General features: G+C 47.8%; 1 protein-coding gene across 3 annotated transcripts in view; it reads right to left on the bottom strand.

The window, feature by feature from the left end:
* The window catches only part of FKBP2 (FKBP prolyl isomerase 2), a 33,805-nt gene that overhangs the window by 5,664 nt on the left and 511 nt on the right, over positions 1–27,630 (bottom strand). For all 3 annotated transcript variants that reach the window (XM_085851193.1, XM_085851194.1, XM_085851192.1), the window contains exon 2: positions 16,439–16,609. In XM_085851193.1, coding sequence (XP_085707319.1) covers positions 16,439–16,606 — 168 coding nt within the window. In that variant the 5' untranslated portion in view covers positions 16,607–16,609. The remainder of the gene's footprint in view (positions 1–16,438; positions 16,610–27,630) is intronic.

The following is a 27,630-nucleotide window of genomic DNA, read 5'->3' as shown; positions in this document are numbered from 1 at the left end:
TTTCCTCTCCCAAGACGTGTCTGACTCCCAAGTATCTCTCCCCGGTTACTCCCTCTTACGGTATGACAGACCTGAGCCTCGTCCTGGTGGAGGTGTTGCTCTCTTCATCAAAGACTCTATTCCTCACTCTCCATGCACTGCTCTCACTCCCCCACACCCCTAGGAATACCTCTGGCTTCGGCTTCCCCTCCACTCCCACCTCATGTTTATAGGTGTACTGTACCGTCCACCGAACAGTGATGACTCCATCTAGACCTCACTATCCGAAAACATGGACCATCTTCTATCTTCTCATCCAAACTCTCTCTTCCTTTTATGTGGTGACTTCAATTGTCATCACGCCAGTTGGCTAGGTGTGGGTACCTCTCTCACCTGCCATGGCACCTCAGCAAAAGCTTTCTGCGACTCATTGGGACTGACTCAATCGGTCAACTTCCCGACCCGGATCTCAACCAATGGTACTCCATCTCTTCTGGATCTGATTTTGACAAATTTCCCTGACAATATCTGCTGCTCTTCCTTCGCTCCAATTGGTTCTTCTGACCACGTCCTTGTGAAAGTGGACATCTCTCTGGCTGTTAGAGAACCACCTCACTGCCGTCGAGTCTGGCATTTCACTCAAGCCGACTCTCCGAGGTCTCCGAGCAGCCATCAAACTTAAAGACTGGTCTCCCATCACTACTTTCTCAAACATCAACTCATCCTGGGAATTCTTTCAAAGAAACTTGCTCTCCCTCATGCACAGATTTATCCCCTCTCGTGTTCAGTTGTCCTACCCTTCCTCCCGCCCTTGGTTTACTGAAGCTTGTGGCGAGGCAGTTGTCCTGAAACAACTTGCCTTTGCCTCATGGAAAGCAAACCCAACTGAGGGCAATCTCAGTTCTTTCCACAAAGCTCAGAACAAGTGTGTATCTACCCTCAGGAGAGCCAGAAAACAACATCTTTCTCATCTCAAGTCTGAACTCTCAAACCTCTCTCCCTCCTCAAAATCCTGGTGGCGTTTAATCAAATCTGTTTCTGGTGTATGTTCCCCCTCCATCCCCTCCCTTACCTCAAATGGCCGCACTGCTGATTCCACACGTGATAAAGCTGAATGTCTAAACTCGGTGTTTGCAGCTAAATATTGTGTCCTAAACCCATCACTATCTCTACCCACTTTACCCAGTCGCACCCAACTGTCCCTGGACTCTGTGTCCTTTTCTCCTGACAAGGTGGAGAGCTTGCTTTCAAACCTCGAGTCAGATTCTGCAACCGGTCCAGACGGCATCAGCCCACGTGTCCTCAAAGCCTGCTCTTCTGCTCTTGCTCACCCTCTCTCTGTTCTATTCACCCTCTCATTTGCCGAAGGTCATCTGCCATCTGCTTGGAAATCTGCTAACATCACTGCCCTGCATAAAAAAGGTGCAAAAACAGATCCCTGTAACTAAAGACCAATCAGCCTTCTCCCAATCATCAGCAAGGTTATGGAATCCATCATCGCTTCAGACATGAAATCCTTCCTCTTCTCCAATGGCTTGATTTCCAATCATCAATTTGGTTTCAGACAATGTCACTCTACCCTGGATATGCTGCTTCTGCTCTCCCATCAATGGATGGAGGTCCTCAATGCCAGACAGGAAATCCGAGCCGTATCCCTGGACATATCACGTGCTTTTGACACAGTCAAGCACCCTGCACTACTCACCAAACTCTCTTCCCATGGTATTCAAGGCCATCTCCACTCATGGCTCGCAGACTTCCTCTCCTGTCTCGGACAACGTGTGGCCCTAAATGGAGTTCTTTCATCCCCTCCTCCTGTGCAGGCTGGAGTTCCTCAAGGTAGCGTTCTAGGCCCTGTTCTTTTTCTGGTTTTCATCAATGATCTCTCCGACTCTCTGGAAAATCCTCTATTTCTCTTTGCCGACGACTCCACCCTCTGCCGTACCATCTGTCATCCCTCAGACCGGCAAGCAGCAGCTTCTTCGCTCACTGCAGATCTGGATAAAATCACAAACTGGTCCAACACGTGGAACATGTCTTTCAATCCAGACAAATCTCACACTCTTATTATGTCTGTTCGAAAGGACCGTTTAGAAACCCCCCCCCCCCCATCCACTTTCTCAACAATCCTCTGGAAGAAGTCTTTTCTTTCAAGCTTCTGGGTCTCACTATCTGCCATGACCTTTCCTGGGAAAGTCACATTTCCAACCTCGCCTCAAAAGCCAGTCGCCGACTGGGAATCCTCCGTTGTGCAAAGTCCTTCCTCGGCCCTCTTGAGCTCCTGACCACTTACAAAGCTTTTGTCCGTAGCTTGATGGAGTACTGCTCTCCCCTCTGGGCTGGTGCTCCTGCCTCCCACCTTTCTCGGCTTCACGCTGTCGAAACCAGGGCATTTAAGATCATAGTCATCTCCCGCAATGAAGCTGAGTCTTTGGGCCTCTCACTCAGTCACCGCAGGTTGGTCGGTGGTCTTTGACTTCCAACGACTCCTCTCCAGCCTTGCCCGCCCTGCTCTCTCTGCGATTTGTCCCCACCCCATTTCCACAGGGCGCTAAAGGTCCGCCAACAACCCCCTTCTGGTAAAACTACCAAAATCACGAATCACTGCTCATCTTCACCCTTTCATTCCTCTTTTTTCCTGCCTTTGGAATAAACTTCCTCACTCTATTCTTTCCCATTCTTACCTCCAGGCTTTCAAAACAGCTGTTCACCACCACCTCTTATCTTCCCCCATCCAAATCCTCGATCTTTTCTACCCCCGATAATCCACCCAAGCCCACTTCCTTCAATTCCCCTGCTTTCCTTCCTGAAAGTCCCTGTAATGTCCATCTTCTCTTCGCCATGTTCCCCGTCCCATCCCCATCCCTCTCCCTTCCACAGTTCACCTAATGTGTCTGTTCCCCACTGTTTTGTCCCTTCCACTCCCGCCCCTCGTCTCATGCCTCCTTGCTGTGAGTTGTGTGTTAGCATACGAGCCTCGACCAAGGTATAAAAAAAAAAAAAAATAAAAAAAAAAAAAGGTGCCGGCAATAACTCGCCGAATCTTTGTGAAAGACAATGCGGGAGTTTTAACGTCCACCTACGACCAACACTGTTAGATGGCTACTCTGGCATAACGTCCATTGATGCCACGCCCTGCATGCAAATCACCAGGGTGGCAGTTTATAGCTGGTCCTATATTCAAATCCAGGCTAGACAATTCAAAGGCGAGTGCGCACACCTCCAAGCTATCCTCCTAGATGTTAGGAAAACGAACATACTGAACCAATGAAAGCAACACTGTAAAAAAGAAAACATTTCAGAAACAACATGATACAATAAAGAGAGTGCATAGAACACCTTACCCCATGCAGTGTTCAGGTATGTAATTCAATTGAAGTGAAATTATTTTAAAAGTCAGATTAAAAAAAAAATTGTTGAAGTTTCACACCGTTGATGCACTTATACACCACCTTACTTAACATGTCCAAGTATTGCAAAACGGAAGGTTTTTGAAAGTGGCAAAAAGGCGATTTGTGCTCTTCAGTGTTCAAGGATGTAAGCAATTGAAATAAAAGATTTAAAATATTGTCACGACCCTGGCGGTGAGGTTAATTCCCACGACCCAATTGTCGTGGACGGGCGGTTAACACCGACCAGGCTGGATCGCCAAGCGGTTTTCCTTGGAGGCAAACAGCAGAGTTTCTCAGAGATTACGGAATGCGTGATAATAAAAGGACGGCACAGACGGAGCAGACGGACGGAAGCACAATGGGGTTTATCTAAAACCCACGACAAAGACAACACGAGCAACTTAAAATAAACACAGGGGTTAAATGAAAATGAATCAAATAATTACAATGGTAACAATTCAGTGTAATAATAAAACGTGAGATAAATTAAATCCTAAAGTTGAGGCGCCTCTACACACGGAGTTTAATACAGACAAGGGAAAAAAAAATTAAAAGAAAACATAATCCTCCCTTTATTCGAGCACTGAGCTTTGTCCAGAGATGGTCTAAATTGAACTTTGGGGTCGAGCCGCTCTCTGAGTGGGAAACATACGCGAGGTAATTTGCAAGGAGGTATTCAACGCCAGGGCTCACCAACAGGCATGCGGCTTCTTCCCATGAACGAATATTCCTCTCTTACAAGAGGTTCGCTCACAATGATCGCCCACCTTCCTCCTCCTCCACCCCGTGCATGAATACATACGACGAGATGATCTCTGAGGCCCTGTGATAAGGCCACAAGGCATGCTCTTCTTCCCTCCTCAGAAACGTACACACTTCACAGTTCAGCCGAACAGTCAATGACTAGTGTCTTGCCCAGCATGCGGGCACATTCACAGCACGACACAAGAACGTAGCCAGTCAGCGAGACCCCCTTACTCGATTGTGTCCTCCCACAACTGTGTCCTCTCCGTTCTCTCGCTCCGAACTTCACTTTTGTTGTACCAGCTCTCTGATGTCACGCCCATTAATCATCCACTCCGGGGGAATGACTTCGCCAGCCGTCACCCTTGGAGGCAGGGCTCTCTGCCTGCTTGGACGTGCGGCTCTGTTATTATAAGAATGTAATTCTTTTATTGCTGATGGAAAAACGTAGGAAAAGGCCACAGGGGGGCAAAAAGCATACTGGGGGAAATTGGCCTTAATCCCCATCTAATCAACACAGCACCACCACCCCCCCTCCCCCCGTGTGGTGACAGGTAACACTTATGCTCAGTTTCCCTACTTGATTAACATAGAGATGTCTCCTACACATCCACGGACCAAACAACTCAAAACAATCCTAACTTTCCGATGAAATTCCTCCATCTACCCCATAACCGCAACAATATCAGATTTTTTTTTTTTAAATCCATAAGTTTACAACTGTGGAAGTTTACTGTCATGACATCAAATTATGTCTCGTTTTATCCATTCTCTTCTTTTGCACACACAAAGATCACTACTTGTGTGCTGAAATTAGTGATTCTAGACAGCCCTAACTATGCAACCAAGACACAATTTTGCAGAGCCTTGAAATTTAGCGTCCCAGACTCCCACACAGAAACCTCTTTATTGTAATTTCTTGGAAAAAAAAACGAAAAAAAATCTTATACATTTATATCTAATCAAATTTTTGATGATGCACATCTATCTATAATTCCAGCAATCTCTGTGTGTGTCTGTGACCGCTGTTTCTCGACAACCACTGGTCCGATCTAATTGAAACTTGCCAGGTATATTGCTGAGGACCTGAGGATGTGCCTTTTCAAGGTTTGATATTAATCGGACAGGTGCTTCCCAAGTTATGGCCATTTATTTACCAAACCAATGACAAGACACGTTGTTGCGTGGGCGTGGCCGATGGGGAAGGGAAGCACAGCCACGCTCACCATTCCGGGTTACAATGTACAGGCTTCCGGAGAGTGATGACTTCGTGTATTCTAATAATTTCTCGATTTCTTATGCGCATTTATAGATAAACACAATGGCCCAAGTTATGATCGTTTTCATATCAGACGGTGTATAAATTTCGGTAACGTCAGAGTGCTGGTATGCTCCGAACCAGGAAGGAAATTTTTTTTCTCTCTTCTCTTTTTGTTTTTCTTTGCCACGACATTGTGAAAAGGTAAAATACGTTGGCGCTAATTGAATAATTGGATATTAAAACTAAATTGCAAATAATATCGAACTTCCAGGCCATGCACGTACGGGCATGTGAGAGCGAAGAAATGGCCTGTGTGGTTTATTTATTATTATTTTTTTTACGGGCACGTACTAGTCTATCTATAATTCCAGCAATCGCTGTGTATGTGTCTGTGTATCTGCGACCGCTGTTTCTCGACAACCACTGGTCTGATCTAATTGAAACTTGCCAGGAATATTGCTGGGGACGTGTGGATCTGCCTTTTCAAGGTTTGATATTAATCGGACAAGTGGTTCCCAAGTTACGGCCATTTATTTGCCAACCAATGACAGGACACCGTGCTATGACATCACGATTGACGTCAATTCTTCTTCTTTTTTTCTTTTTATTTTGCACGGACAGCCACGCACGTACGGGCAAGCGAGAGCGAAGGAACGGCCTGTGTGGTTGTTGTTTCTGGCACGCCGTTTGAAAGTTTTTTGTTTTTTTTGCACGTACGGGCCTGCACTAGTATATATATATCAATGATGTCAAAGTGTTAACCTTCACCGTGGCTATTCTAATGTAGAATGCAGGAGCCCTGGACCAAGGAGGCCAGCAATACTCCACTGAGTGCCACAACAATTGTTAGCAGTGTTAAACATCTATTACAAGATGAAGCAGTGGACATCCAGGTGTGTGGAAAAAATAAACGAACAAATAAATAAACAAACCAGTAGGCGACGAGGGGTCCGCTCGGATCGAAGCGCTGGATACGATGCTTTTCATTTTGATTGATCCACCGACGAAGATTCATTGCCAAGACCTATTGGTTCACATACAATTGTTCCTCTGCCTGGCAAGATTTTTCCTATTGCGTATTTTGCCAACTGGCACTCCTCACAGGACTACCATTTGAAAAATACAACCTGAATCAAAAATCGGCTCGAGTAAAATTTTCTAAATATCTCGAAGTGTTTAATTCCGAAGTTTCGTTTCTCCACATTCAAAACTGTAGGACAAGTATTGAAAATAGTGAACGTAGGTCGAGAAAAAGTATTTTTTCGAATTTTGCGTATTTCAGTCCCGACACCCTTGGTGATCGAATCTGGAAAAATGCTGCGGTTCAATTTTGTAGTAGTTATTAAACTCTATCCAGACACTGAATTTGAACGTTTTGCCATCGACGGTTTCTGAGGTCAAGGTCACTTAACAGATTCCCTGGTTCACCACCTTTCCGCATTCGGAGGGCTGCCATTCGGAAACGATGAGAGATAGAGGAACGTTATGCTGTCGCGATAACTAGATGGCGATGCAAGGAATAGGCAGGAGTTGGTCCGTTCGCTCTACCTATGAGAGAAGCCGCGCTACGTCAGTTACCGTTTGGGTTCTTAAAACGCCGTTTTTTCGGCCGCTGCATAGCAACGGGTGGTTGCTTAGCAACGAAACTCAAACACGCACACTCCCAACCCATATGCCACCTGTTCGCAGAGTTTCATCGAAATCGGTTTGCTGGTTTGTGCTGTGGAGCCTCGTGTTGCAGACACACACACACACACACACACACACACACACACACACACACACACACACACACACACACACACACACACACACACCTCGACAATAACGGATATCTAGCGAATACCAACAAATGATTGTATTTGATCAGCTTCATTATGATACTTAACTAAAAGAACTCAAATTAATAAAGGGGAAAAAAAAAAAATCAAACTTCCACTTCAGTATATTTTTTAGAATTACAAATTGATATCAACAACAATAAATTTCACACCAAATTATTTGATAAACGAGATGCTTTTCCATCACACATTGTACGAATGCCTTTTTTTTTTTAGACAGCACTATTCCAAAGACGTTATTCTATGGTAGAATTGCAGGTGAAATAATTAAGACTGTGAAAGTAACAACACACAGCACTGAACTTGCAAATACACAAAAACAGCGAGTCAGACGTACGCTAACACAGGGAGCTACAGTTAGCAGATTAAAACAAGTTTTCTTTAAGATCATAAAACGACATCAAATAGAATTTGTGAAATGCAATAAGAAATAGAAAAAAAAACAACAAAGATTAATGAGGCATTGTACAAATATATATATATATATATATATATATATATATATATATATATATATATATATATATATATATATATATATATATATATATATATATATATATATATATATACAATATGTAATATATAATATATATAATATGTATATATACATACATATATATATATACAGTCATGCGCCACTTAACGACGGGGTTACGTTCTGAGAAACGAGTCATTAAGGCCTAAGTCACATTTGCTCTACGGCAAGGATACGGCAGATGTACACCCTCTGAATTGACAGAAACGTGCGGTGGCCGGAGTTTCTGAGGTGGCCTCAGGGTGGCCCTACACCGTATGGCTATATTTTACAGGCCGTAGGGTCGCCGTGGAATCATAACACGGAGTTGTACCTTTTTTCATTTCTACGTTCGCCGTAGCAATTCGACAAGCCGAAACAAAAGAACTGGTAAAAAAAAAAAAGAACCCACTCTTTACTGTCCGTCTGGCCGCATGTTCGCCTTAGCCCCCCCCCCTGCGGTCGCCTTGCGGGCACCTTGCGCCTGCCTTGAAAATCATATGGCCGCCGCAGGAACGTCCCAAGGTCACCGTGCGACATCAAATCAAAGACCGTACGGCACCCCCACGTTTTCAGTCTCCACAATTTATAAATACCCCGTACGGCTACCCGAAAAATAAAAACATATGTGACTGCTAAATTGTGTGACTGTGGAAATACTGCGGCCGCCGTATAATTGCTAGTGGCCGTAGATTTTGGAGACCCCACGGCCGCTGTGGCAAATGTGACTTAGGCCTAAGCGGCGCATGACTGTATATGCATATATAGTCGATAATCTTTTTAGCCATTTTCATTGGCTGCTCAGAGGCAGTGCAGCATGTAGAAAATACATTACAAATAACTGTTTGAATACTTGAATAACAGTTTGATGTCATGGCAAGTGGGGTGGACATATTGTATTTAAGGTAAGACGTGTCTGATTTAATGTATTATCATGTAATAGAATGTGTGATGGGAATTGTAGCTATGTGATAATACATTCAATCTTATGGTGAGGAAAGTTTGAACAGTGATGTTGCATTGATGGGTTGGTTGACTGCCAGGACGCAATTAAGGTTGTCGATTGATTGACGTCGGTAATCTACTGTGTGGATCCGTGACCAAGGATGTGGATCCGTCATTTGGCCAGTTTCTGGGCTGAAAGGATCAAAACCTCGAGGAAGAACGGTGCCCAGTTGATGATCCGTGCGATCGGGAAACCAGTCAATTACTTGCAAGTTAAGGTTCTTATTTTAGGTAAGGAAGCTATGTTTTGAGGTTTACAATTCAAATAAAGTTGAATATAGGATGTTGTGAAATTAACATAACTCACAGCAATCCTTTAAATTATATTAATATTTTAGGAATAGCTGGTACTGTATATACAGTTAATAAAAAGTGGTGTGTGTGTGTGTGTGTGTGTGTGTGTGTGTGTGTGTGTGTGTGTGTGTGTGTGTGTGTGTGTGTGTGTGTGTGTGTGTGTGTGTGTGTGTGTGTGTGTGTGTTGTAAAAGGAGGTGTGTTTAGAGTTGAGGAACATATATTGAAATATAAGGGCACTCGGTAGAGCGCATACCTCCGCCACGTAATCCCTGATCCATGAGAACATATCGGGCCCAATACACTTTTGAAAAACCTCGTGCTATACAGGACTATATCGTTTTTGGCCCAATCTCGCAATGATGAAGAATCACTTCACAAAATTTCACCCAAATCCATCCACAATTTTTTGAGATATCCTGCTGCAAATCACTTGGCCAGACAGACAGACAACCTTGTGTCTGTGAGGAGGTTGTGTGAAAACACAACCTCCTCACATTCGGTGGTGGAGGTAATAATGATATGTGTGGGTTACTCAATTTTAAACGGTTCGTGCTGTCATGGAGTAATAAAAATGGTGCCGTTGGAAAGCTCATAATCGATTTACTTGGAACAAAAACTTCAGAGTTGTAAAACCTCATATCCATTTAATCACAAAGATGCCTTTTAACAGTATTTGGAGCTTAATGTAACAGTTAGAAAGTGTAACAAGCATAAAAGGAGCACACAAACATCGACAGCAACAACCACAACGACAGCCACAACAAGTAAGTGTGATAGAAGATTCATTTCTCCTGTTTTCCCAGGTCGGAAATACACTATCGGTCTACAGTTTTAGAACACCCCCATTTTTCAGTTTTTACTGAAATTTAAGCAGTTCAAGTCCAGTGAATAACTTGAAATGGTACAAAGCTAAGCAGTAAACTGTCAAAGCTGAAAAAACAAAAGTTTTGGGAACCAAAAACTGCAAAATAATGTAAATTTCAGAGTTGTTAAGAAAGGTGCTTTTCAGGGAACAAGTAATGGGTGAGCAACTGCAGCTGTTCTGCAGCAATGGAAGTCAATTAAGCCTTGAAATTTGATGCAAACAATTCCAAAAGGTGTTCCAACTTTTGTTGATTAGTTACAAACCCTCTGTCTGTATAAAAGCAGTGTTGGAACAGACTGTGTTGCTACACCCCATGAAGCATTATTTGGACAATATTGCACTGCAGGAAGTAGTATATTGCTCTCATAATGGTAAGAAAAAGACAATTAACAAAGGAAGGCAGACAGACCAATGTAACCCATAAAAGTGGAGGTCTTTCCTTGAAAGACATTGCAAAGGAAGCCAAGGTGTCAGTGAGTACAGTTTTCGACACCATCAAAAGGTACTTGGAAACTGCAGGAAACTGACAGGAAGAGGTCTGGCAGACCCAAAGCCACAACACAATCAGAAGACAAGTTTATGAGAGTCAACAGCTTGCGTGATACACGGCTCACAGGACAGCAGCTTCAAGCAAAGCTCAACACTGGTCGAAGTAAGGAAGTCTTAGTTTCAACTGTGAAGAGAAGACTTTGAGCTGCAGGTTTGACAGGTCGAGTGGCAGTAAAAAAGCCATTGCTAAGATGGAAAAATAAAAACAAGAGGCTTGCCTGGGCCGTGAAGCACCACCAGTGGACTACTGAAAACTGGAAGGTCTTATGGACCGATTAATCAAAATTTGAAATCTTCGGTTCATCACGCAGGGTTTTTGTACACCATCGAGTAGGCGAAAGGATGGTTCCTCAGTGTGTGACAACTGTCAAACATGGAGAAGGAAGCGTGATGATATGGGGCTCTTCTGCTGGATCCAGAGTCGGTAACTTGCACAGAGTGACTGGCACCCTGAACCACAAAGGCTACCACAGCATTTTGCAGCGCCATGCAATACCCTCTGATCTATGCCTAGTTAGTCAGGGGTTCATCCTACAGCAAGATAACGACCCAAAACATACCTCCAAGCTATGTCAGAACTACCTAAGAAGAAAAGAACAAGATGGTAGGCTTCAAATCATGGAATGGCCAGCACAGTCTGCAGACTTAAACCCTATCGAGCTGGTTTGGGATGAACTGGACAGAAGGGTGAAAGCAAAGCAACCTACAAGTGCAACACATTTGTGGGAACTTCTACAACAGTGTTGGGAAGAACTTTCTGAACAATATTTGATTTCCATTGTGGAAAGAATGCCACGAGTATATTCAGCTGTTGTAGCTACAAAAGGTGGCTACTTTGATGAGTCAAAAATTTAGATCAAATTTTGTTCAACAAAACGATTCCATGATTTCTTTTTTATCTGCAATTGTTTATTTGTTCCATGCTTTAATTTCAGAGTACATTGAAACATTAAACTGCTTAAATTTCAGCAAAAACTGAAAAATGGGGGTGTTCTAAAACCTTCGACGGGTTGTGTAGGTCAGTTCGTAATCATCAATCATGCAAGTACAGTCAGTGTAGCCTTCCTGAAAGCAATTGACAACTCGACTACTTTCCACCACAACAGCAATGTGTACCTATATAGCCAACTTAGGTATCCTGACATGGAAACTATCTTGCCATAATTGCAGTCCTTCCACGTCAACCCCCATCCGCTTCCCTTTCCTTCTTCTGCTCTTACCCCCACCGACATGGACTGTGCCCCCAACCTTGCCTCTACGAACCCCAAGTCATCGTTCCTGACCAACAAAATAGTCCGTGGGCCAGAAGATATGTTGTTCCCACCTGGGGGCATGGGGGAGGGGGGGGAACTTATATGGTTCAAAATTATTTGTACCAACACATGAGTAAGAAAATATTTGATGGGCCTTTTATTACGAGTCGCTTCATCGTTTTTTTCAGCGTATTACCTATTTTGTGCAATAAATGCCGTTACATGCCCACTCCATCATCAAAATGGTGCAGTTGGCTATAGTTATGGATATTAAAAAAGAAAAAAAAAACTTGAATAAATGTAGCGTGCCCCAGAATATTTTAAATGAAGCTCGGTATATATATATATATATATATATATATATATATATATATATATATATATATATATATATATATATATATATATATATATAGTTGCGGGCCGGAGTTCCGGTGGCGAGAACGACCACTTGGTGGGGAAAGTTACGTTGATTCCCACCGGACTCTCCGGAATTGTCGGCCGTCGCTCACGGATAACTCCGTGAGGCGGCGGGTCGCTTAACCGACCGTGGACGCCAATACCTCCACCGCGTAGCATAGGGTCTTTTAGTCTTGAACCAATTTACCGAATTAACCACGTGGTGACGTCTACCAGGAAACCACACCCTCGACACATCTTGCTCGAACCGGGTCACTCTACTGACTGCAGTCGAGTTCCAACTACCGACTACAAACTCCAGTTCGGGTGCAGTTGAGCGGAACTGCCAAAGCCGTGCCGGCTAGGATGAGCAGATTAACGGGAACAAAAACCCGGCAAAAACTCAGATCCGAACCATGCTAGACCAATGAAGGAAAAGCCGAAAACGAACTGGGAACATTTCTACAATAATTTATTTATAATAAACGAGGAAATTTATGTGGCACAGAAACAGGTTTATTGGGGTGTTATGCAGGGGAACGAAAGATGTAGTGTGACAATTTACAGCAACTTACAAAAGAAGACACAGAGCAGACTGACGCGGGAATTATACAGGCAAGATTTACAATGATCGAAAACACTTATACAGTTTCTACTTATGAGACTGGCGCCACACACTCGAACAAAATAAACCCAGTTGAAGGCAAAGGACTTTTGCAGCCAGAGAGGGAGGCGGGCTGAGGTCACAGTTCTTTGAAGTACCTGAGTCTCGGGGAAAGGAATGCTCCGTGGTGTGGCATCTGCCAAGTCGTGCAGTCAGTTCCACAGCTGCCTATGTGGAGTTAGGGTCCGTGGAGGAGCTCGAGTGGGCCGGGATAAGTAGTCGGGCTGTCGGGGCAAGACGTGAGCGGAGCCAAGCAGTGGGAACCACTTCGTTATCCAACCAACTCCAGCCTCCAAGCACAGAACAAACGACCCCCAAAGAACTCAAGTCCGAGGATGATGTGGTTTATAGACCTCCCTCAGCGGGGCGGGACCTTGGTCAAAACTGACGTCACTGTCCGCCCTGATTGGACGGGGCATCCATGGGTCCGCCTTTTCTGGGCGGGGCTTCGGTCAGGCACCGGCGAGGCCCGCCCACTCCACGCATGTGGACTCCTCAAGAAAGAGTTGGAGCGTTTGGAGAAGCCGAATAGTAACTGCGACAGCGAAGATTCTGTCTTGGAAAAACGAGCCTCCAGAGACAACAGGTGGACCGTGGTATGTTGTTGCCAGTGAACCAAAGGCTGCAAGCACTCGGGTACCGTGGATCGCAATGGAGGATGGGATATAAAGATTTATTAACCTAACTAAAAAAACATCGCAACGCACCCCTTCAATTTCCCACTACACACAAGGAGGGGTTCTGTCTTCACATATACTTAACGGCATAATTGACTTGGGACACCTGTATGTTGTATGCGTACGGTTCCTCGAACAGTAACAATATATATATATATATATATATATATATATATATATATATATATATATATATATATATATATATATATATATATATATATATATATATATATATATATATATATATATATATATGGTAATTTAGGTTGAGTTTAATTCCTTCATATAACCGTCGCACAGCATTCATCTCTGTGTATTCTTCGTCACAAGGAGAAGCTGGTCCCGTTGAATATTTGTTGGCAACAAAGGCAGGTGGATGAATTTTTGTGGCACAGCTGTAAAAAGATGGTGAAACATCCATCACAAAGTGATCCTACTCTCATGAAAAGATGGATAAGTGATGGAATGATGCTCGGTTGAGAAGTGTCCTTTTTAATTTGCTTGTTGCTGATGTATGCAAACTTGCTTTCAGAGCCCACCCTTCCTTCACTTGAGTAATTAAGTTTCTCAAATTGGAATCATCATTTCAAGATGTTCATATTTTGCAGGTGCTTGAATGAAAATAGACACGAGTGAGACAAGCAATACCTTGGTATCAAAGGCGCTGTGCATGGATTGCCTCATCCATTGCTATAAACCAGTAAGCAGACTCAAAGCCGGTATCCCTTCAAGGTTTAGACTCGTGGAACAGTTTGCTGAATGCAGCCCGAATAGTAAGATATGCTCCGATGTTTGACCTGGCAAAAGACTTACCCGATGGAGAAATCCCATCCGTTTACCATCATCAAAAATGCCGCAATATCTTAACGATGAAGAGACTTCTTAATGCGATCAGCACAAAACAGGGAAATACGTACGAGTCTGAAAATAATGCCAGTTTGAGGAAATCATCCAGTCAAGGATCAAGCTTGACATCTAGAGGTTAAGAGGCAGAATACATATTTTGTCAGAAAGCCAACTAGTTTCTTCATCGAGAGAAAACAAAACAAAAAAAAAATCCATTGTAAAATTCCAGGAGATGCGAGAAGATGCCAGCATCAGAAATGCAGCTTTGAAGAAAATGGATAGAAGATTGCTGACAATAGTAAGCAGAAACCTAGTAGCAGCAGAAGGGCACTATCATAGGTTGCGCTACAAATCCTACACAAGGGAGGTAAAGGCTGCTAGCAGTGTGACATGTGGTGAAGACCACAATTATGAAGCTCAACATGAGACAGCTCACTCATTCATACAATGAGGTGTTCCTATTTATCAGGAATGAGCTTTTCACAAACCCCCTAGTGAGAGTGATGGCCGATTTCACATTTAAAACTGGTTACATCAATCAAATCTCTTGTTATTGAACATGTGAAGGACTCGATAAAGAAGCGCCTCCACCGAAGGCAAGAAAGTGAGTTTGGTGAATCGAGACATCTTCGCTAATGAGAAAGGGAAATGTCTTCTACTTCCTGACACTTGTCAATAACTGAACTTGCCAAGGCCTACCAGATACTGAAAGCAGAGCTGCAGACCCTGGAATCTATCACTGTAGAAGATATTATAGTGAAGGCAGCCCTTCAGGTGAGAGCAGATGTCAGAAAGTAAGATCCCCCCCCCCCCAACACGCAGTGGAAGCAGAGGAGAGTGGACCCATCATCCCAGAGTCTGTCACCCTCTTTCTCTGATATTTGCTGACAGGTATCAAGGATAACGACCATGCATCCCAAAGAGTTCAACGGCTTGGAATCTCATTCGGTCACGACTTCATATATGCTCTAACTCATGGCAAGACAAAGACACCCAAACACATAATTCTGCAATTTGCAGTCAAGTCTCCGACTGGAAATGTCGAGCTCATGCAGACCCTCAATTGACTTAGTCACAGTGTATCCTACTCTGACCATCCTACTCCTAAATGGAAGACATTGACACAGCCCTGTGTCTGCAGTTAGCTCTCAGTGTCAAAAGATGATCTTGCCCTTCCAGCAAACACCCATCCTGGAGCTTTCACTACCCTAGCCTGGGACAACATTAAAACCAGCAGTGGTGAGTGGACATCCCACAGATTCAACAGAATTGTGATCCAAGCCAAGGCATTTGATGTACAGCCAGCCAAGACCTTGCCTCCTGTTGACAAGACAAAGAGGAGAAGCATCAGTACTTCACCATTGATGCTGCCCACATAGAATGTTGCGCAAAGAGAGGGGGGCACCCCAAAGTGAAGGCGTCGATGTCGACTCCACCATTGTCATACTTGCGATATGAAAGCACCTCATCTGGATTATGGCCCGTATATCACAGGACAAAGACCAATTAATCAGTAGCTGGACTGACTTTAATATGCTGATTCGAGGTGACGTCACAGTCCTCCAGGACAACATTGGCGATCTACCCACCATCAATGCTCCTGCAACACAAATGTCAACTGTCAACAAAGTGCTGAAATTACTCTCGCCACAACGCAATGTTTAGAGATGTCGAAGATCGTATGCGTCTTTGACCAGGCACTGTATATGCAAAGGTTGCCAAGATGGTATGGAAACATTCTGAGAACGAAAGGGGTGGGTACATTAAACAGCTGATTACCACTCCAAAGCTACCTCTCAGTCATGGTCATCATACCAAAATATATGCTATAGACATAGAAATAAAAAAATATTACAGTTGAACTTTGCCCCCTGAGATAAGTGAAATTTCTGGTCCTGGCCCATGGACTAAAAGGGGTTCTTCATAGTTTCATCACATTTGCATTAATGGTGGCCTTCAACAATAATGGCTTTTTTTTAAAGTTTATAATCTGTATCAAGGTCCACTGATAAAACCCTCAGACAGAAACAGCACTGTAAATCACTTGTTTTGATACAAATTTTGGCAAATCCACAGGCACAATAATTGCTCCTTTTGGATCATGGACTACAGTCATGTGCTGCGGAGATATTGCCACATAGACTCACAGTGTAATGCATATGCAATGTGTCTCCCTTGCGAGACTTGATTGAGCAATTGTCCACTCGCTTCTTCACTCCAATTTGAAGTTTCTTTTTGCTGTCAATTGCCAAAACATCACTCAGCAATCCAAGCATGAGCAAACCTGTGAGCCCTCCAGCTGCACACACCTTCATGGTCTGCAAACAAGAGGAAGCAATGGAGAAATTGCAATTATTGACTACAGAAACATCCCCCCCCCCCTCAAAAACTTTGGGGACACCGATATAACTGAACTTTTCAATCATTTTATCATCTTGTACGTTATATAAAATTACAAAGTTTTCTGAGAGAAGATCAAAACACACACACACACACACACACACACACACACACACACACACACACACACACACACACACACACACACACACACACACACACACACACACACACACACACACACACACACACACACACACACACACACACACACACACACACCCGGTCAAAAGTTTTAGAACACCGCCATTTTTCAGTTTTATTGAAATTTAAGCAGTTCAAGTCCAGTGAATAACCTGAAATGGTACAAATCTAAGGGGTAAAACCTGTACTAACCTGTTCCATGGTCGGGTTGTCGGCGACTAAACAGTCTCCCCCACCAGGTTTTCTGGTGAGGAGGGTGTTTGGATATGGACACCCAGCAGGATTAAAAACAAAACCTGTCAAAGGGTGGAGGAGCTCCTTGTGAGCCAACGGCCATCCATATCTCGTACCCAACTGTGTCTGCGGACGTCCTCCTGCAGTTGGATTACTTCTTATTAGGAGGTTGGTGGCAGGATTTACACTCCGGCCACCGTAAAACCCTTAATTCCGTAAAACACAAAAACGCAAAGAAATCTGAAAACCCACTCGTGGGAGTACCTCCGGTGCAGCTTCCCTTCGCAGGGCAGCTCACCTGATGACGGGATAGGGGGAAAGCTTTCGGGACCCCCAAACTTTGATGATAGGAGGGAAACCATGGGTTAACATTCCCGGGTCAGATTGTCGGAGAGTGAGTCAGAGTGGTGCTGAGGTGTCGTCCACCAGACGGCGGTCTCCTTGGGTTAACCTGAGGCGGTCCCTTCAGGTGGGTGCCTGGAATGTCCTATCCCGCAGAGAGGATGATCACCTGTCTCTGTTATCATCTCAGCTCAAGCGTTTGGACATCGGTATTGCAGCACTCTCTGAGGTTCGGAGAGCGGATTGCGGTGACATCATGGTGGGGGGTTACACCTGCTATTGGTCGGGTCGCTCTGATGGTTACCATTCCCAAAGAGTTGCTGTAGCTGTGTCCAATGATAATTGAGGTAACGCCGGTCAATGAGCATAATATGAGAATAAGGATTCGTCACTCCTTAGGTGTCATTTTCCTGGTCTCTGTTTATGCTCCGACTGAGGCGAGTAATCTCACTGTGAAGGATGCATTCCACGCCATGCTAGAGTCTGTGGTTGATCAGTACCCCAGACGAGATACACTTCTAGTCTTGGGGGATTTCAATGCATCAATTGGAACTGATAGGGATGGTTATGAGACGTGTGTTGGTCCCCATAGGCCAGGAACTATGAACCAGAATAGCATTAAGTTCCTTGACTTTGCAAAAAGTCATGGACTTAGGGTGGCTGGTTCATGGTTTCAGCGCCCACAATCTCATCGCTGGACTTGGTATTCCAACGCTGGCGGTGTGGCAAAGGAGATTGACCATGTCCTCGTTGATGGTTGCTGGATAATGATCCAGAACTGCAGGGTCTACCAGAGTGCTCAGTTCCTCAATACTGACCACCGGCTTGTTGTAGCAACTCTGAAGTTGCACCTTAAATCCAGGAGAATGGTACCATGCCAGCCGAGGTTAGATGTTGGCACGCTCAAGGATGAGAGGGTAGCTGAGGAGTTTGCAAACAACTGAGTGGAAATTTGGGGGGGGGGTCTGGGTGCTTTGGGAGGTCCTGAAGAGTTGTGGAGTGCCTTTAAGACCACCGTCCTTGATGTTGCCGGTGGATGTCTTGGAACTCACCGTCGGGCAAAGAAGAATTTTGTCTCTCAAGGGACACTGGATACCATTGACCAGAATCGCAGGGCCAGGCTGAATGGCAGAGCTGAGCTGTTCAGGGAGCTGAGGCGTAAAACTGTAGGTGCGCTAGGGGTGGACAAGGAGGCCTATGTGTGAGGAATCTGTGAGGGGGTAGTCAAGTCACCTGTGGTCAAGTGATTCTCGTCCTGCTTACAGGGGAACTCACGCATTGCGTTCATCTAAACCCAACCCTCGGTGTACTGCAGTGAGAGCAGAAGGTGGTCGGCTCTTGACAGAGGAGTCCGAAGTGAAGGCCCGCTGGGCCAGTCACTTTGAGCGGTTGTACCAGGCTGATCCACCAGCTGTCGAGTTGGACATCAGGGGTGTTACATTAACTGTTGCTGATCCTCCAATCAACTGTGGTCCACCTTCGCTTGTGGAAACAGGCTGCGGTGAACCGGTTGAAATGGGGTGAAGCTCCAGGGATCTGTGGCATCCATGCTGAACTTCTTAAGGCTGGTGGAAGTGCTGTACTCATGTCGTTGCATGCAGTTCTGTGCTCTGCTGGGACACAGGCATCATCCCAACTGACTGGAAGAGGGGCCTTGTCATCCCTCTCTGGAAAGGGAAGGGTGATCGCCAACACTGCAACTACTGAGGGGTGACTCCTGCTCTCAGTGCCGGGCAAGGTCTTTGCTTGGATAATTATTGATAGGGTTCGCCACCATCTGCTTGAGCACCAGCATCCAGAGCAGTCAGGCTTCACACCAAAGAGGTCAATTATTGACCGCATCCTTGCTCTTCGGGTCCTCACCGAACGCAGACGAGAGTTTCGGCAGGGGCTGCTTGCAGCCTATGTTGATCTCTGAAAAGCGTTTGATTCATTGAATCGGGTTGCCCTCGGGAGGATTCTTGGTCTTCGTGGGTGCCACCAAAACTGATCGATCTGATGTCTGAACTCTACTCTGGTACTGAGAGTGCTGTGAGATGCGGTGGTACCATGTCTGACTTATTTCCAGTTGTTGCTGAAGTTCGTCAGGGGTGTGTACTGGCCCCCACACTTTTCAGCACTTGTATGGACTGGTTTCTGGGGAGGATGTTAGAGAGATCAAGCTGCGGTGCATCGATTGGGAATGTCAAGATCTCTGACCTTGACTTCACAGATGATGCAATCATCTTTGCAGAGACTTTAGATATCCTTTTGGGGGCCCTCGAGGTGCTGAATGAGGAGTCAGAGCCGCTGGGATTACAGGTTTCTTGGGTAAAAACTAAGATCCAGGCTTTAAATGACATCTTGGATACTGCTGTCCTGTCTGTGCCTGTTTGTGGTGAGCATGTTGAGATCGTGGAGAGATTCACTTACCTTGGCAGTGATATTCATGTCTCTGCTGGCTGTGAGTCAGAGGTCAATAGACGTCTGAGTCGGGCCTGGGGAGTCATGGATTCACTGGATAATGGGGTGTGGCTCTGCCGGTACCTGTGCGGGAGGACGAAAGTCTGAGTCTTCAGGTCCTTGGTGCTTCCAGTCTTGCTCTATGGATGCGAGACTTGGACTCTGACCAAGGATCTGAGACGGAGACTTAATTCCTTTGGTTCCAGGTCTCTTCGGAGAATCCTTGGCTATCGCTGGTCGGACTTTGTGTCCAACGAGCGGTTGCTGAGAGAGACTCAAATGAGATTTGTTATCTGCATAGTACGTGAGCGTCAGCTACGGCTGTATGGACATGTGGCTTGTTTTCCTGATGCTGATCCTGCTCACCAGATTCTCTCAGCGAGGGAGTCTCCTGAGTGGAGGAGGCCAATGGGCTGACCACGTGCCTCGTGGTTGCAGCAGGTTGATCAGCATCTCAAAGAGTAGGGGATGGGCCAGGCATCTGCCAAGGGTATGGCCAGATGGAGGCCCCTGGAGTAACAGCGGAAACTGGACGTAGCGACACGTTGCTCTGGCGCATGCTCCCATACCTGACCTGACCTGACCTGACCTGACCTGACTTCAATGGCATGCCATCCTGAATTTGGGTTTATTTATCCTCATCAGGACGGCATACCAATAAACATTTTACCAATGATGACCACATTTGTCGTTTATACATCAATCATACCTCCTGGCTGTAATGGTGAGCATCGGCCACAGCTTCTGTCTCAAGATAAAACCACATAATCCGCAAACAACCACCGCCTGCCACCCAGATGATTGTTCCCACCAATGCAAACCATTCAACCAGAAGGCACGTGAAATCGGTGGGTAAATCTAAATATTTGGAGCATGACGAGCACTCTCCCGATATCTCCAATTTACAAAGTCCTACACCAAAGCGTCACCTCCAATGCAGAGGCTGGGCCTTGTGGCAGATGACGCAATGGCATACCTACCAACCCAAAAGGCACCTACCGACAACACCTCCGCTGATCCACTAAGCCCCCTGGTTGTGATCTTCCCGGAAAGGAATGGTGTCGCCTTTACCGGCTCCGAACGGGTGTTGGTAGATTCCATCATAAAACGTGTCTCCTGGGATCTTGCCAACTCACCTGGCTAACTGTGGCCTCCTCCTCACTGCTGATCATCTTGTGCAAGACTGCCCCATACATCGCCTTGGCACTCAACTGGAGGGAGGATGGCCAGTACTGCAACCCTGACCACAAGGACCCGATGCCGGCTGAAAACAGCTAACTTCACGTCATAGACAAACAACTCAGAGACATGCCAGACGAAAGAAGGAGGAGGGAAGATGTGATTGATTAAACTCAGAAAGTTGGTTCCCAGGCAAGAGAAAAGAGGAAGAAACAAGTGGAGGTGAGCAGTGAGCCTGCATTTTGGGAGTTTCATCAGAAGCGAGAGGATTACGAGCAGAACAAATGCAGAAACCTGGGGGTGGGAAGAAGCAAGAAAAGGACAATGGGTGGAACACCACAAAGGAAGCAATAAAAGACAAGGATCATAAATCTGTCTGTGATGCGGGAGTAGCAGGTCCAGGAGACAGCTTCATCACAAAAGATTAAGTTGATTTTTAAGGCCTTTCTTTCCATGCCTGGCATTCAGAATTGCCAGGTGTGAGGCTGGGGTGCCCACCCAAAGCAGAGAGCAGTATTCCATCAATCTGCAAATGAAGGCCTTGAAAGCTGATAAAAGTTCAGATTTTACGTGGAAATAATTTGCACCGCTGAGGATGCCCAGTTGGCAGCTGGGTTAAGGCCATGAAAGATGTAGTAATAGGAGTTTCTCTCTGAAAACTCTTGTGCAGAAATCAGTGTTCAATGGTGGGACGTGGAAGGGTTAACCTACATTTGGAAAAATTAACCTTTGACTGACCCAGCTTCAACAAAAGTGAAATTAAATTAAACTAGCACCCATCCCCAATATAATTTTATATGACAGTAGGACGAGAATTTTTTTTTTTTGAGAGGTCTATATATCCAACTAGTAGGGGTGCCCAGCGTTGCCCGGAAATGCCGGGTATCTCCTCACAACCCTTCCCCTCCCTCATGTCACTCCTCCCCTCCCTCCCACACCCACTACACCCCCATCCCTTCCCCTACCAGATCCCCACCCCAGTCATTCCTTCCCCTCCAGACTCCCACTCCAATTCATTCCTTTCCCTCCAGACTCCCACCCCCATTTCATTCCTTTCCCTCCAGACTCCCACCCCCATTTCATTCCTTTCCCTCCAGACTCCCACCCCCATTTCATTCCTTTCCCTCCAGACTCCCACCCCCAATTCATTCCTTTCCCTCCAGCCTCCCACCCCCATTTCATTCCTTTCCCTCCAGACTCCCACCCCATTTCATTCCTTTCCCTCCAGACTCCCACCCCCATTTCATTCCTTTCCCTCCAGACTGCCACCCCCATTTCAATCCTTTCCCTCCAGACTCCCACCCCCATTTCATTCCTTTCCCTCCAGACTCCCACCCCCATTTCATTCCTTTCCCTCCAGACTCCCACCCCCATTTCATTCCTTTCCCTCCAGACTCCCACCCCCATTTCATTCCTTTCCCTCCAGACTCCCACCCCCATTTCATTCCTTTCCCTCCAGACTCCCACCCCATTTCATTCCTTTCCCTCCAGACTCCCACCCCCATTTCATTCCTTTCCCTCCAGACTCCCACCCCATTTCATTCCTTTCCCTCCAGACTCCCACCCCCATTTCATTCCTTTCCCTCCAGACTCCCACCCCCATTTCATTCCTTTCCCTCCAGACTCCCACCCCCATTTCATTCCTTTCCCTCCAGACTCCCACCCCCATTTCATTCCTTTCCCTCCAGACTCCCACCCCATTTCATTCCTTTCCCTCCAGACTCCCACCCCCATTTCATTCCTTTCCCTCCAGACTCCCACCCCATTTCATTCCTTTCCCTCCAAACTCCCACCCCCATTTCATTCCTTTCCCTCCAGACTCCCACCCCACCCCCATTTCATTCCTTTCCCTCCAGACTCCCACCCCCCATTTCATTTCTTCCCCTCCAGACTCCCACCCCCATTCATTCTTTCCCCTCCAAACTCCCACCCCTTTCATTCTTTCCCTCCAGACTCCCACCACCATTCATACTTTCACCTCCAGACTCCCACCCCCTTTCATTCTTTCCCCTCCAGACTCCCACCACCATTCATACTTTCACCTCCAGACTCCCACCCCCATTCATTCTTTCCCTCCAGACTCCCACCCCCATTCATTCTTCTTTCCTCCAAACTCCCACCCCATTCATTCTTTCCCCTCCAGACTCCCACCACCATTCATACTTTCCCCTCCAGACTCCCACCACCATTCATACTTTCCCCTCCAGACTCCCACCCCCATTTCATTCCTTTCCCTCCAAACTCCCACCTCCATTTCATTCCTTTCCCTCCAGACTCCCTCCCCACCCCCATTTCATTCCTTTCCCTCCAGACTCCCACCCCCCCCCATTTCATTTCTTCCCCTCCAGACTCCCACCCCCATTCATTCTTTCCCCTCCAAACTCCCACCCCCATTTCATTCTTTCCCCTCCAGACTCCCACCACCATTCATACTTTCACCTCCAGACTCCCACCCCCTTTCATTCTTTCCCCTCCAGACTCCCACCACCATTCATACTTTCACCTCCAGACTCCCACCCCCATTCATTCTTTCCCCTCCAGACTCCCACCACCATTCATACTTTCCCTCCAAACTCCCACCCCCATTCATTCTTTCCCCTCCAGACTCCCTCCACCATTCATACTTTCCTCCAGACTCCCACCACCATTCATACTTTCCCTCCAAACTCCCACCCCCATTTCATTCCTTTCCCTCCAGACTCCCACCCCCATTTCATTCCTTTCCCTCCAAACTCCCACCCCCATTTCATTCCTTTCCCTCCAGACTCCCACCCCACCCCCATTTCATTCCTTTCCCTCCAGACTCCCACCCCCCATTTCATTTCTTCCCCTCCAGACTCCCACCCCCATTCATTCTTTCCCTCCAAACTCCCACCCCATTTCATTCTTTCCCTCCAGACTCCCACCACCATTCATACTTTCACCTCCAGACTCCCACCCCTTTCATTCTTTCCCCTCCAAACTCCCACCCCCATTCATTCTTTCCCCTCCAGACTCCCACCACCATTCATACTTTCCCCTCCAGACTCCCACCACCATTCATACTTTCACCTCCAGACTCCCACCCCCTTTCATTCTTTCCCCTCCAGACTCCCACCCCCATTCATTCTTTCCCTCCAGACTCCCACCCCCATTCATTCTTTCCCCTCCAGACTCCCACCCCCGTTCATTCTTTCCCCTCCAAGCCCCCACCCCAGTCATTCTTTCCCCTCCAGACTCCCACCACCATTCATACTTTCCCCTCCAGACTCCCACCACCATTCATACTTTCCCCTCCAGACTCCCACCACCATTCATACTTTCCCCTCCAGACTCCCACCCCCACTTCATTCCTTTCCCTCCAAACTCCCAGCCCCATTTCATTCCTTTCCCTCCAGACTCCCACCCCACCCCCATTTCATTCCTTTCCCTCCAGACTCCCACCCCCCATTTCATTTCTTCCCCTCCAGACTCCCACCCCCATTCATTCTTTCCCCTCCAAACTCCCACCCCCTTTCATTCTTTCCCTCCAGACTCCCACCAGCATTCATACTTTCACCTCCAGACTCGCACCCCCTTTCATTCTTTCCCTCCAGACTCCCACCACCATTCATACTTTCACCTCCAGACTCCCACCCCCATTCATTCTTTCCCCTCCAGACTCCCACCCCCATTCATTCTTTCCCCTCCAAACTCCCACCCCCATTCATTCTTTCCCTCCAGACTCCCACCACCATTCATACTTTCCCCTCCAGACTCCCACCACCATTCATACTTTCCCCTCCAAACTCCCACCCCCATTTCATTCCTTTCCCTCCAGACTCCCACCCCCATTTCATTCCTTTCCCTCCCAACTCCCACCCCCCGTTCATTCCTTTCCCTCCAGACTCCCACCCCACCCCCATTTCATTCCTTTCCCTCCAGACTCCCACCCCCCCCATTTCATTTCTTCCCCTCCAGACTCCCACCCCCATTCATTCTTTCCCTCCAAACTCCCACCCCTTTTCATTCTTTCCCCTCCAGACTCCCACCACCATTCATACTTTCACCTCCAGACTCCCACCCCCTTTCATACTTTCACCTCCAGACTCCCACCCCCATTCATTCTTTCCCTCCAGACTCCCACCCCATTCATTCTTTCCCCTCCAGACTCCCACCCCCATTCATTCTTTCCCTCCAAACTCCCACCCCCATTCATTCTTTCCCTCCAAACTCCCACCCCCATTCATTCTTTCCCTCCAGACTCCCACCACCATTCATACTTTCCCCTCCAGACTCCCACCACCATTCATACTTTCCCCTCCAGACTCCCACCCCATTCATTCTTTCCCTCCAGACTCCCACCCCCATTCATTCTTTTTCCTCCAGACTCCCACCCCCATTCATTCTTTCTCCTCCAAACTCCCACCCCCATTCATTCTTTCCCTCCAGACTCCCTCCACCATTCATACTTTCACCTCCAGACTCCTACCCCCATTCATTCTTTCCCTCCAAACTCCCACCCCAATTCAATCTTTCTCCTCCAGACTCCTCCTACATCCCTTCCCCTCCCTCTGGACTCCCCCCACCATCCCTTCCCTCCCTCTGGACTCCCCTCACCATCCCTTCCCTCCCTTTGGACTCCCCCACCATCCCTTCCCCTCCCTCTGGACTGCCCCCACCATCCCTTCCCCTCCCTCTGGACTGCCCCCACCATCCCTTCCCCTCCCTCTGGACTCCCCACCATCCCTTCCCCTCCCTCTGGACACCCCCCATCCCTTCCCCTCCCTCTGGACTCCCCCCACATCCCTTCCCCTCCCTCTGGACTCCCCCCACCATCCCTTACCCTCCCTCTGGACTCCCCCACCATCCCTTACCCTCCCTCTGGACTGCCCCCACCATCCCTTCCCCTCCCTCTGGACTGCCCCCACCATCCCTTCCCCTCCCTCTGGACTGCCCCCACCATCCCTTCCCCTCCCTCTGGACTGCCCCCACCATCCCTTCCCCTCCCTCTGGACTCCCCACCATCCCTTCCCTCCCTCTGGACTCCCCCACCATCCCTTCCCCTCCCTCTGGACTCCCCCACCATCCCTTCCCCTCCCTCTGGACTCCCCCACCATCCCTTCCCCTCCCTCTGGACTCCCCCCACCATCCCTTCCCTCCCTCTGGACTCCCCCACCATCCCTTCCCCTCCCTCTGGACTCCCCCCACCATCCCTTCCCCTCCCTCTGGACTCCCCCCACCATCCCTTCCCTCCCTCTGGACTCCCCCCACCATCCCTTCCCCTCCCTCTGGACTCCCCCACCATCCCTTCCCCTCCCTCTGGACTCCCCCACCATCCCTTCCCCTCCCTCTGGACTCCCCCACCATCCCTTCCCCTCCCTCTGGACTCCCCCACCATCCCTTCCCCTCCCTCTGGACTCCCCCACCATCCCTTCCCCTCCCTCTGGACTCCCCCACCATCCCTTCCCCTCCCTCTGGACTCCCCCACCATCCCTTCCCCCTCCTCTGGACTCCCCCACCATCCCTTCCCCTCCCTCTGGACTCCCCCACCATCCCTTCCCCTCCCTCTGGACTCCCCCCACCATCCCTTCCTCCCTCTGGACTCCCCCACCATCCCTTCCCCTCCCTCTGGACTCCCCCCACCATCCCTTCCCCTCCCTCTGGACTCCCCCACCATCCCTTCCCCTCCCTCTGGACTCCCCCACCATCCCTTCCCCTCCCTCTGGACTCCCCCACCATCCCTTCCCCTCCCTCTGGACTCCCCCACCATCCCTTCCCCTCCCTCTGGACTCCCCCACCATCCCTTCCCTCCCTCTGGACTCCCCCACCATCCCTTCCCCTCCCTCTGGACTCCCCCACCATCCCTTCCCCTCCCTCTGGACTCCCCCACCATCCCTTCCCCTCCCTCTGGACTCCCCCACCATCCCTTCCCTCCCCTCCCTCTGGACTCCCCCACCATCCCTTCCCCTCCCTCCCTCTGGACTCCCCCACCATCCCTTCCCTCCCCTCCCTCTGGACTCCCCCCACCATCCCTTCCCCTCCCTCTGGACTCCCCCACCATCCCTTCCCCTCCCCTCCCTCTGGACTCCCCCACCATCCCTTCCCCTCCCTCCCTCTGGACTCCCCCACCATCCCTCCCCTCCCTCTGGACTCCCCCACATCCCTCCCCTCCCTTTGGACTCCCCCACATCCCTCCCCTCCCTCTGGACTCCCCCACATCCCTCCCCCTCTCTCTGGACTCCCCCACATCCCCCTCCCTCTGGACTCCCCCACATCCCTCCCCTCCCTCTGGACTCCCCACATCCCTCCCCTCCCTCTGGACTCCACCCCCCCCCTCTTCCCCTGCCTCCCGATTAGTGGTGGTTGACTTTGGGGATTCCTCCTCTCTGGCGAAGTGTGCAGTGCAAAAACGCAAGTTATCTCCACATCTGATTTGTAATACTGTGCCACAATCACCGGGTGGTGCGACACGATACACATAGACATCGAGAATTATCGTCGACCTTCCTTCCCTTCGGAATCCCCGAGACCACAGATGAAGCCAAGTATCCCGTGTTCACCGCGAGGTCGAACTTGGGTCCACGTGCCAAGTTTGGTGGCAAATCGGCCCAGTAGTTTTGTCATGATTTTGGTGTTA

This window comes from Eptatretus burgeri, chromosome 13 (assembly GCF_056783735.1).
Source record: "Eptatretus burgeri isolate ZD-2024b chromosome 13, Ebu_testis_v1, whole genome shotgun sequence".
NCBI classification, from domain to species: domain Eukaryota; kingdom Metazoa; phylum Chordata; class Myxini; order Myxiniformes; family Myxinidae; genus Eptatretus; species Eptatretus burgeri.
Note: the sequence above shows the minus strand (reverse complement) of the source record. Positions and strands in the feature narration are given on the sequence as shown.